The 12829-nt window shown below is 38.3% G+C and overlaps 1 protein-coding gene across 2 annotated transcripts in view; it reads left to right on the top strand.

Annotated features, from left to right (window-relative positions):
- The window catches only part of DBX2 (developing brain homeobox 2), a 39314-nt gene extending 29049 nt beyond the window's left edge, over positions 1-10265 (top strand). For both annotated transcript variants that reach the window (XM_023643419.2, XM_023643420.2), the window contains one exon: positions 5366-10265. In XM_023643419.2, coding sequence (XP_023499187.1) covers positions 5366-5698 — 333 coding nt within the window. In that variant the 3' untranslated portion in view covers positions 5699-10265. The remainder of the gene's footprint in view (positions 1-5365) is intronic.
- The last annotated feature ends 2564 nt before the right edge of the window (positions 10266-12829 follow it).

Genomic DNA, 12829 nt, shown 5'->3' with positions numbered 1-12829 from the left:
ATATTCCTTGCAACTGGGAAAACCAAAGCAGAAGCTCATGAACAGTTAGAGAACAATACAGGACAATAATACAGGTTGGATATACTGCCTGGTATAGGCAGTATAGCTTGTAGATTAGATACACTGCCAAATAAAGGAGCTAGATCAGTGGTCCTCAAAGTTATGTCTCTCTCTGGAGCCTTACGTTAATCCCCCCCATCTCCGGAAAGGACAGTCGTAGGGCTGACTGGTCCACATACCCCTGGGAAGTCTAGTGACAGGACTGTCTGATCCTCAGAGGAGTTGGTGGGCCTGAGTGAGGACCAAATGGGGGCTTGGTAGGCCTGGGCTGCATCTCATTGGTATGGATGGGAGGCTCCAGAGTCAGAGGGGATAAAATGTGCAGGTTTGGGAGGTTGGGGGCCCTCTGCTTGTGTTGGAACTTGAAGTAGGTGTTAAAAGATGAAAAGTGGCCAGGTTTGATCTGACAGTGCTCTGAGAAAGTGTGAAAATCTCCTATAGTACATATGGTCTTCTTAAAAATAGACTGTCAAAAAGAGACTTCAGTAAGCGTATTAAAGAATATTTATGAGGGGGGTTGGCCCAGTGGCGCAGCGGTTAAGTGTGCACGTTCCGCTTTGGACGTGGCACCACTTGTCAAGCCATGCTGTGGCAGGCATCCCAAATATAAAGTAGAGGATGATGGGCATGGATGTTTGCTCAGGGCCAGTCTTCCTCAGCAAAAAGAGGAGGATTGGCAGTAGATGTTAGCTCAGGGCCAATCTTCCTCAAAAAAAAAAAAAAAAAGAATGTTTATGAAGGGATGACCATAATCTCTCCACTCCAAGAAAACAAACTGTTTCCTATTTGTATATCTTCTTCCACTTCTTATCCACAGGTGCATAGTTTTACAGAGTTGATTATATTGTTTTTAAAATTCAAGTGCCTCAAGAATGATCTTTATCTTACTGAATTTTATGAACATCTCAGAAGCCATTTAACATTTTCTTATTTGTATATATATCTAATTACACAACTAATACATGGTATTTATTACAGTAAATTGAAACAAAAGGGAAATTGGTAAAGTTAAAAATAAAAACTCATCTACTCTTCCAATCCAATTCCTTGGTTACTACTGTCATTTGTAAATGGTTCTTGTTTGAATTTATTGACATATCATGGTATGATATTTATATCATGTTCTAGTTGTGTGTCGCTTAATGACAGGGATACATTCAGAGAAATATGTCATTAGGCAATTTCATCATTGTACAAACATCACAGAGTGTACTCACACAAACCTAGATGGTATAGCCTACTGCACACCCACACTGTATGGTACTGATCTTACAGGACCACCATCGTGTGTGTGGTCCGTCGTTGACCGAGATGTCACTGTGCAGTGCATGACTGTATTTTTAAAATAAATTTATCTTTGTGTTGTATATGCACAAACATATAACCACACAAACACTTGCATAATGACTACCATGTGCCCTTGCATTTGGTGTCATTTATCCTTACAATGACCCCATGAGGTGGTCACTTTTATGACCCCTATTTTACAAATGAAGAAGCTGAGACCTAGAATTGTGTATATATATTTTTAAGTAAAAATGGGATCATACTCTGCATATATTTTGACTTCTTCTAAAAGACAATACAAATCACCTGTGTAACCAGCACACAGATCAAGCAGAAGAACATCACCACCGGGCCAGCAGCCCCCTGCATATCCCCTCCCAGTCACTACCCGCTCCTTCCAAGGGTATCCACTCTCCTGACTTCGATTAGTTTTCCTGTTTTTATACTTGGTATAAATAGAATCAATCAGTACATATGCTTTTGTATGTGGCTTCTTGTACTTGACCTTACGTCTATGAGAGTCCTTCCTGTTGTTGCGTGTAGCTGTAGCTCATTCGTACTCATTGCTGTGTGGTGTCCATTATACGGCATACCACACTTTATTCATTGTAATGGGGAGCATTTGGATGGTTCCCAGTTTTTGGCTGTTATGTATAAAGCTGCTGACAATGCACATGGTTTTGCACTTTGCTTCCCCCCCTCATTCAGATGTCATGGGATGCATGCTTCCATGTCAGTACATAGAGATTTGCTTCATTCTTTTTTAGTAAATGTCTCATAACAGATTATTATGTGGCTATATCATAGTTCATTTAGCCATCCTCAACTTTAAGTTACTTCCAATTTTCACTATTGCATACCTTTATGCACTGCAAATATTCGTGTATGAAAGGGACCTAGGAGTGGGATTTATGTGTTAAAGTTTATGTACATTTTAAATTGTGATAGATTAAAAAATTCCTTTCCAAATAGGATATTGTATCATGATACTAAACTATATAAAATTTTCATGCTTACTAATAAACAGTCCCTTTTTGAAAATCCTCCATTATTGATAACTTCTAAAATGTTGGCAACCTTATTGGCAATTGTATTTGTTGACTTTTAATTTGAATTTTCCAAATTACCATAACTTGAGGGTCTTTTAAACATTTTACTGGCCATTTTTAATCTGTGAATTGGCCTTTTCATGGCTGCACCATTTTTTTCTATCATATTATCTTTTTGTTGATATGTAGCAATTATTTTGGCTGTTAATCAAAATATTTGAAATGTTATGGTTAAACATTTTCTTGTCACAGCTGTTGAAAAATCCTCTCCAAATTTGTGGCTTTTTTTTGTGTGTGTGTGTGGTAAAATATACATAAGATAAAATTTACCATTTAAACTTTTTTCTTTTGGTGAGGAAGATTGGGCCTGAGCTAACATTTGTGCCAATCTTCCTCTATTCTGTATGGGGGATGCCACTCCAACATGGACGTGTGTAGGTCTGTGCCCAGGATCCCAATCTTCGAACCCTGGGCTGCTGAAGCAGAGTGAGTGAACCCACCCACTATGCCACCAGACTGGCCCCCCATTTAACCTTTTTTAAGTGTACAATTCAGTGGCATCAAACACATTCACATTGTTGTACAACCATCACCACCATCCATCTCCAGAACTTTTTTCATCTTGCAAAACTGAAATTCTGCATCCTTAAACAATGATTTCCCATTCTTCCCTGCCGCAAGCCCCTGGCAGTTGCCATTCTACTTTCTGTCTCTATAAATTTGATTACTCTAGGTACCTCATATGAGTGGAATTATACTATATTTGTCTTTTTGTGACTGGCTTATTTCACTTAGCACAATGTCTTCAAGTTTCATCCATGTTGTATCATGTGTCAGAATTTCCTTATTTTTTAGGGCTGAATAATAGTCTGCTGTATGTCTGTACCACATTTCTTTATGCATTCATCTATCAATGGACACTTGGGTTACTTCCACTTTCTGGCTTTTGTGAATAATACTACTATGAACATGGGTGTACAAGTAACTCTTTGGGTCTCTGCTTTTAATTCTTTTGGGTAGTTTTTGGCTTTTTCATATGTTTATGATGTTTTTATTTGTACAGAAATTTCTCATTTTTCTGTAATCAGCTCTGTCTGTCTTTTCCTTTGTGGCTTCGGTGGTTTATGTCATGCTTAAGAAAACATTCCTCTCCCCAAGACTATAATGATGATATCATATTTTCTTCTGGAACTTTTATAGTTTTGTTTTTATGTTTAGCCATTTAATCCATCTGAAATTTGTTTTTGTATGTGTTGAGTGGTAGAACGTTTATTTTATGATTTTACCCAAATATATACATTTGTCTCAATACCACTGATTGTGAAAAAACTTCATTCATGATATTTTTTTTGCTGAAGAAGATTAGCCCTGAGCTAACATCTGTGCCAGTCCTCCTCTACTTTATACATGGGTTGCCACCAACCCATTGGCATGGCCAATAAGTGGTGTAGGTCTACGCCTAGGATCCAAACCTGCAAACTCGGGCCGCTGAAGCAGAGCACACCAGACTTAACTACTATGCCATGGGGCCGGCCGCTTTTGGGATTTTTTTAATTGAGATATCACTCAAAAAAATTTCTAGATATATAGAAAAGCTAAGGGAAGAAGAAAATAATGAATGTGATGAGAAGGAATCACCAATGGGAACAAATAACTGTCTTAGTGAAAACCCATTAGAAATACTTGACAGGGTTTCTAGAAGTAAATGCCCACTGCAAAGAATAAATGAGTTCATGCATAGAGCCAAATGCTCTGGTACCTACACGGTAGGAGTGTTTTCTTGTGAAAAGCGTTAATCACAGGATTGTAACTGAGATGGCAGTCTTTTCACTCAATTACCTGGGGTAGATAATCTTTTGTAGCCATTTTGAACATTGCCAATCAAGTTGAAAGAAGGAAGAAATTATTTTGCCCATCTGGAAAGACCATCTCAGGTAGAAGTTTTTCCTTTATTGAGAGAAATATTTGGTTGATACACTTTAATAATTATTTCTTTAGGTAAAAATTTTCCTGGTTTTGTTTTAAAAATAGAAATCTAAATTGTTCCTGTAAGGATGCAATGTAACGCACAGGAAAACAATGTGGTTGGCTTTGAAGATACCAGGAAACCACCTGTGAAGTTTTCTGCTGAGGCACCATGGACTACATAGTAGATAAAGAGAGAGGTTAATAGTAGAGATACTCAGGTGGGGTGAGGCGGATGGGATGGCTCAAATTAAAAATCACCAACATAAGCACTCTGGGATTAATTACAATCAGTTGTTATTTATTGAGCCTAATTTGTTGAGTTTGATAAATCCTGGGAGTCATCAAACCTGGAAACAGTATAAAGCCTGCAATTTATCAAAGCATTATAAAATGTATTCTTAATTTAGTGTCCACAAGTTCCTGATGAGGTCAGTGTTTATATAAGAGCCTGGACACTGGAGTGGGACAGTCAGGGATTCTAGTCTAAGCTCTTCCGTTTTGCTAGCCGTGTGACCTGGAACTGGTTCATTGCTCTGACCCTCAGTTTTCTTACATGTGAAATGAGGACTTCTTGCAGGCATTGTGAGAATCCAATTATATAATCCACGCAGAGTGCATGGCCTGACACCTGGCACAAAATAAACACTCACATCTATTCCTAGTCAATAGCATTTCCTTTGAATAAATAATTTAGCGCATACTAAATGATGTTTTAAAATATCAAAGAGAGTTAAATCAGTCTTGAATGATGTCAGACTTACAGGATGTAACCAATTTACCACAGTCATTTTGTTTCATAAGTGTGTGGGGGGCTATTACACTAAAGTAATTTCCCAGATATTTTTGAAGGAGCCCGTGTGAAAAGCCACAAGGACTTTGCCAGGCTGGCTCTCATAATAAGATATTCTGTTGAAGGCAGAGTAGGAGAAATTACAGGTTAAAATGCCGAAGTGAAGTAACAAGGAATAAGCGATCATTTTGTCCAATTGTTTTATCAATAGGTGAAAATCTGGTTTCAGAACAGAAGGATGAAATGGCGGAATTCCAAAGAAAAGGAAGTGCTTTCCAACAGGTGTATCCAAGAAGTAGGCCTCCAAGAGGATCCCCTCTCGAGATCTGCTCTGGGTTTCCCGTCTCCGTGTCCTTCACTCTGGGAAGTCTCCCAACAGCACTCGAGTCCAAGATGGAGGGAGAATTCGCCAGAACCTTCAGAAAGACTAATCCAAGAGAGTTCAAGGGCACTGGCCCCAGAAGCAAATTCACTGGAAGCTGCCTTCTATTTGTGTTCTGAAGAAGAAGCTGGAGACAAGGCTGTACTTCCTGGGGCCTGCTGAATGGAAGCATTCCTCCATGTTAATTTAACAGAACACTGAACTAGTAACACTTAGACTTTGAAGCCAGCTAGCTTGTGCCTCATCAGTGCCTAAAACCTAACACCTTTGGAGTGATGCGTGAACTAATGCGTTAGGAAACCCTGTCCAGTGTTCTCTTATTTGGGTCCTAGACTCAGACTTAATTTGTAAGTGGAATAGAATCCCCCAGAAAGTACGATGGAACTGAAAAGAATGAGAGTAATAGTTGACTCAGTCCGTGCCCTGAGTGTGTGTATATATGCATATGTTTCTGTGTGTGTATATATATATTCATTAAAATAGTAGAAACCAGTTCCTCTTTAAATATTGCATTGAGCAAATTCATTTCCTTTTGTGTGAAGAAAAACCAACTGTTGACTGAATGGTATTAATTTTTTGAAAATAATGTAAAATTTAGACTTTAGTCCAAATTTTCATGCCACAAGAACATGTTTTTAAAAATTCTCTATTTTCTGGTTTCTTTCAGCATCCAGCTGTAAATGAATTTTAACAACTTAGCTCAGTAATACTAACCAAATGAGCCACTGCTAGATACATATGCTGAAAATACATCTTTAAAATTAATCCAAGAAGCAAACTAGAAGAATTTCTTTTCTTTTTTTTAAAAAGATTGGCACCTGTGCTAACATCTGTTGCGAATCTTTTTTTTTCCTTATTTTCCCCAAACCTCCCCAGTACATAGTTGTACATTCTAGTTGTAGGTCCCTCTGGTTGTGCTATGTGGGACGCCACCTCAGCATGGCCTGATGAGCAGTGCCATGGCCACGCCCAGGATCCGAACCCTCGAAACCCTGGGCCACAGACGTGGAGCGTGCGAACCTAACCCCTCGGCCACAAGGCTGGCCCAAGAATTTCTCAATGTAATTATTAGTATGCTTAATTTCCAAGTCTCTGGACTTTATCAGGCCATCAGTGAGAGAGGTACCCATTTAACTAATGATCTCTTTTGATCTCTTCTCTGTAAGGGTGGGCCTTAACCAGGGGTTGCAAAATGAAATGCCTTTAAGGGCCTGTCACGTAAGTAGAGGACATGGCCCACCTAAAGATAATTGAGTTTAATAATTTTAAAATACTATGTTGGCCAAACAATACATCTGTGTCAAGTGCTTTGTGACCTCCGGCCAAGACTTAAAGAAGTGTCACATTTCTTAAAATGCTTCCAACTGGCCTTCAAAACACAAATACTGATGGAATCTCTAGTGATTTCTGTTCGCACTTCTAGTTATAGACTCAATTTTCCACTTAGATGGTATACACTATATATATTAGGTTATAGTATTAACAAACACTACACAGATGTTTTATGTTTTTGAGTATCCTGAAATAGTGTTATTATAAAATTGCATTTCTGGTAACGATTTGCTTAGTTAATCTAGAAATTTTTATTCCAGGTCCAAGAAAAAATTCTGTTTCACTTTGAAGGAAATGAGGCAGAAAAAGGAAATGATGTGGTTTTGAACTAGGTTATTATTAATCTGCGGACAAGAAACATTATTAGAAGTTCATGATGTGGAATTTTGTTAGAAAGCTATGTAAAGAGTGGCTTCTAATTTGCTTACATTCTTAGCTATAGACTTTGAAGGTTTAGGGTTTAGAAAAAGTGATATTTCAGAAGATAATGGTTTGAATCAGCATCAGGAAATTATTTTGTATGAATGGAATTTGCGTTGGTGTTTGCCAGCCTGTGTCTTTATCACGAGATCTTTTACTAAAAAGTTATCTCAGAAGAAGCTTGTCTCAGTGCCTGTTTGCGGGAAATAGAGGCAGGGATCTGCTGACAACAATTTAAATTTTAAAACTTGTCTTAAAATGATTTAGAGTATGGTTTCTTTTCTTTGTATATGTTAACCTCATTTACATTTATTGGGTTCTTTCTATGTGCTGGAGACTGTCTCAGACCTTTAGGGTGGATGAACTCACTTACTCCCTAGGATTTCTCTTACCCAGACAAGGGACCTGAGGCAGAATGGTTAGGGTGATTGTCCAAGGTCATGAGGTCAGTAAATGGGATTTGGACCCTGGCACTCAAGTTTCAAATCTTGAAATCTTACCCACCATGCAGGGGTGCATACCCCTGGGGAATGTGTTCACCCAGCTATGGGATACCTTGTAAAACGTACATTTTGGGGATTGCAGTGAGATTTATTTTTAAAGAAATTCAGAAGCACGTTGTACTTTACAATCTCTTACTTGGGGAATGGTTTTCGCTTCCGCATTCTCTTCTCTATTAATTTAGAAGTTTAGGGAAAGTAAAGAATTGCAAAAACCTTCAACCCTGAAGCCTCTATAGAGAATAGTCCCATAGGAGTGATTCAGTGTGAAATGGAATTGTATTTTTTTATCACTCTGTTAAAAATCATAAAGTACTTATCTATAGCCAATGTTTCTTGAGAATAACTGGAAAATCAAATGAGAAAAATCTGTGTCATGGCCATCTGATTACCCAGGTTTTAGAAGTGGGCTGATTGGCGCTTAGATGATCTTTGCATGGGTTTCACCCTGAGCTCTGAGACCCAACAGAGGCTTCTGTCTGTACGATTAGCCTGATGCTAGACTATAGAAATGAATCTTTTAGTTGGTTTCCTCTTTCGAATGCCTTAAGGCTTAGGAACAGGACTCTTTGGATGAATTATTAGGGGTAGGAAACACACACACATATGCATGATGTGCCTTCACTTACCTGAATCATCGGAGAGAACTGCTGAGCTCCATGTTTTCATTGACAGGGGTCTCCCTTCTCTCTGAATTTGTGCTCTGCTGACCCTCCCTCCACCTGCAGTGTCCTTATCCATGCATTTTCCTCTGTCTAGATGCAGACTTCTTTTCTCCATGTGATCACATAATAGTATATTTGTCATCTTCTTTTCAAATCCTGCTCTAGGAAGCACCAGCACCATAGAAGCCTGGAGGCAAAAGTCTTTAAAAATTTTTAAAAGAAATTGTCAAATGGAGCTTAAGTGGATGAGAAGAAAAATCGGTGAGCACAATCCTCTAGCTTTTTTTTTTCATCCTCTAGCTTTTATAAAGATAAATATTTTATAAAGCTAAACATAGAGGGTTGGAAGTATGTTAGCAAGTTAGGAATGATCACTGGATCTGGAGACAGTGAAGGCCACGGTCATTGAGGTTTAAAAGCAACTGTGTTTTCTTACTAATGAGTTGGTTTGAATGGGGAACTCAATTATTTAGTCCAGTGGTTCTCAAACTTTAAAAATCCATACACATGAACACGCCATACTTTCCAGCCAGTTTTGGGTACATGCTCAGATTTGGACAGATACTTCATACATCCTCTTCAACATCCACACCCCCCACTCCACTCTCTGAGAATCATATACACATACTTTTTTCACTTTTCAAATATAAACTCGTAATTAAATACGCTTCTCCAAACCACACATGTCCTTTCTGGCCCCCTTCACTCCCCATTCTGATGCATCCTTTTAAAAGCTACGTACTACTCCCCGACGTTTTCCACGGCCCATCCCTTGATGACCAATGATTTAATCAAGCTCTGCTGGCCTTGAATGCAACAAAGCTCATTCCATCGTGTTCATAAGCTTGTTAGGCACTGCCTCTACAGGCATCTGAAATCCACAAAAATGTTTTTTCTCTCTGGATTTCAACACTCGTTGGGCACTATGTGTGAGGCACTGTCGTAGGCTCTGTGTAAACAAATATGAGGCACAGCGTGGTCCTGGCCCTCAAGCAATCTACCCTTCTTGGCAAACAGCTTTTGAAATATTCCATGCTGCTGGGGCCTGGATCCAGTAAATTTGGGGCAAAAAATAATCGCCTGACATCCTCCAGAAACCTCATTTCTCCATTTGCAGCAGGGGTGGTGATGGTACTGGTGGGCTTATTAAGTGCCCCACTATTCAGAAAAATACAAGCTGCTTGGTATTGCTGGTTTTCTATGTTATCTCTCCTCTCTTCAGGCCACGTTGGTCCCAAGAAGAGGCAGAAGGAGTCCAAGGGAAGAATTCCCTAACTTTCTACCTTCTACTTTTTTCTTTCTACTTTCTCAGCCTCGGATCAACCAATACACGTCATAGGTAGGAAGAGTGAAGAAAAAGCAAATAACACAAGTAGGGGGTAATTGGAGTGATGAGTATTCTTGAATATATAGGGAGATTTTTGCTGAATTAATTTATGTGCTTTACAAACCATTTCTGAAATAAACAACTACCTTAGGGACGTAGTGCTAGCCCCACAAAAATCGTTCTTAGCTTCCAGCTATTAGTTGGGTTCCATTTCATTATTATTTTTGGCTATAAAAGTTATACGTGCTCATTATAAAGCAACACACTTGAAAATATAGCTAACAAGAAAAAATTCATGTGTAATCTGGAGATAGCCAATTTAGCTCTTTTGTGAAAAATTTTCACTTTTGAATGTACGTATATGTAAATGTGTGTATGTCTGAACGAATTTGGATCATAGTGTACACCCAGTTTATCCTGTTTTTTTTTTACTCAACTTTATACAGAAAACGTTTTCCCATGCCATTAAAAATTCTTTGAAACTATTTATGGCGGCTGTGTAATATTCCATTGTGACTCCATCACTTCTTGAGGTGGACGATGGGGATGGGGCCTGGAGATAGCAGGTCATGAAAAGAATGATCATGGGCTCCTGTGCCATAAAACATACTTAAGGAAAACAATCTCATGCTTCTGATTTCTTTTAACTAAATGAAAGCTCAGCAAACGTAAGACGTAGAATGAAAATTGAAGAAGTTTGAGCTTATACTTTCAGTGGTGTTGAATATCAAAGAGTATCAAACATTCCAAATGGGATGCCTCTTCCAGAAAGCCACCATGAAGTTTTTCAAAACATATCCCATCCATTCAAAATCCAAGGGAGTGTACATGTCTGGATTTCAGTATATAGCCAGCAGCAAACATGCTTACATAGGGTAATACTCTCTCTCTGCTTAATTGTGCTTTGCAGTCACATTGATGCATTATTTAACTTTCTTAAGTATGTATTATTGTCCACAATGTGGGCAGACGTCAAGCAAGCTAATGGGTATCTGGCATCTATCACCATTTTGAAGGCAGAGATGATAAGCTTTGCCTACTTAGTCTAGAATCCCCCGGCTCTCACAACACTATGGGTGTTCTCCCAAAGTTGCTTGAACAACAGAAATTATGGGGAGAAACTTTTGAGATCAGAACATTCCAAGGTTAAAAGGAAGCATTTAATGTTATTTAAACCCAAAGAAGAACCATGAAGTGCTTGATGCTAATTGAAAGCCAAAAAATCAGGTATGTCAAGTTTGTATAAAATACATTGATATGATTCATTCATAATGTATATCTAATTCTATTACTATGAATTTCCATTGTAGCTTCCTAGGGTGGCCATAAAAGATTACCACCAACTGTGTGGCTTAAAACCACAGAAATTTATTCTCTCAGAGTTGCGGAGGCTAAAAATCCAAAGTCAAGATGTCAGCGGGGCCATGGTGCCTCTGAAGATTTTAGGAAGCTGCCTCTTCCAGCTTCTGGTGGTTCTAGGCATTCTTTGGCTTGGGCTGTGTGACTCCCATCTCTACCTCTGACTTCATGTGATCTTCTATCCTGTGTTTCTCTGTCACAAATTCCCTCTGCCTTTCTCTTATAAGGACGCCTGTCATTGGATTTAGAGCCGACTCTAAGTCCAGAATGATCACATCTCAAATCCTTAATTAAATTACATTTACAAAGGCCCTTGTTTCAAATAAGGTCACGTTAATAGGTTCAAGGAGTTAGGACATGGACATATCTTTTTGGAAATCACTATTCAACCTATTACAACTGTATTTTACAATATCATAGCAAAAGATCTAGAACAAACAAAAGATTTAGACTCCGTTGGCATTTTCTTGTAATGGAATTTGGTTTATATTGCTTTGACTTAAGCTTTTGTACCAACCAAGAAATGTACTACTTGCAAGAATATTTGGGGCAGGGAAATTTTTGTAAAAATGTCCTCCACTTTGAGTTTCTTTCCACACTGGGAAAATTTAAGAAAATGCAGGACTAATTTTTTAAAGCCCTCACATGGATTCCAGATGTTGACCATTTAATCCAAGAAGGTGTTTCCTTATTATACAAATGTGCACATCAAAAAATTGGCATTGTTTAATTTATGACTCACACATGAACCATTGTTTTTTGTGATGTAGTTATTTTAAGTGATTCATAAACTAAACAATGCCAATATTTTGGACACATACCATATTTGTATAATGAGGAAACACCTTCTTGCATTAAATGGTCAACATCTGGGATCCATGTGGGAATTTCTTTGAAATTTTAAATGAAGACAAATTAGCATGGCATATATTTTCTCAGTGATGCAGCTAGTTTGTAATGAAAAGACAGAGTGAGCCTGGTATTATATTGTGGTTAAGAGAATAGGGATGTTGACAGAAATGTTCAATAATGTTTTTACAGCTCTATTTTGAGGATGGGGTAAACGGAGATGTGAGTGAAATACAATATGGGCACTGTTGAGTCAGGGATCAAAAATCCATGCAAGTGTGCTCTCTTGGTGGGAGTGTAAGTTATCAACACTTACTGGAAGGCAATTTAGTAAAACAAACAAGTTGTTAAATGAGCATACCCTTTGACCAGACCATTCCACTTACTGGAATTTATCTTAAGGAAATAGTTAGAAATGTGCAGACAGTTTTATACAGAAGGATGCTCATCATAATATATTAGATTTCATTTTTTAGAGCAGCTTTAGGTTCACAGCAAAATTGAGTGGAAGGTACAGAGATTTCCCATATGCCTCCTACCCCTGCATATACACAGCCTCCCCCACTATCAACATCTTGCGCCAGAGTGGTACGTTTGTTACAATTGAAGAACCTGCATTCATACATCATTATCACCTAAAGTCCGTAGTTTATGTTAGGGTCCACTCTTGGTGTTGTACATTCTATGGGTTTTGAAAAATGTATAATGATGTGTATCATACAGAATAGTTTCACTGCCCTAAAAGCCCTCTCATAATATATTTTTGATAGGAATAGGGGATTGGTTAAATCAGTTTAGCGAACTTGTATAATGAAATCCTATGCAGCCATTGAAAATAATG

The sequence above is a fragment of the Equus caballus genome, chromosome 6, assembly GCF_041296265.1.
Source record: "Equus caballus isolate H_3958 breed thoroughbred chromosome 6, TB-T2T, whole genome shotgun sequence".
In the NCBI taxonomy this organism is placed as follows: domain Eukaryota; kingdom Metazoa; phylum Chordata; class Mammalia; order Perissodactyla; family Equidae; genus Equus; species Equus caballus.
Note: the sequence above shows the minus strand (reverse complement) of the source record. Positions and strands in the feature narration are given on the sequence as shown.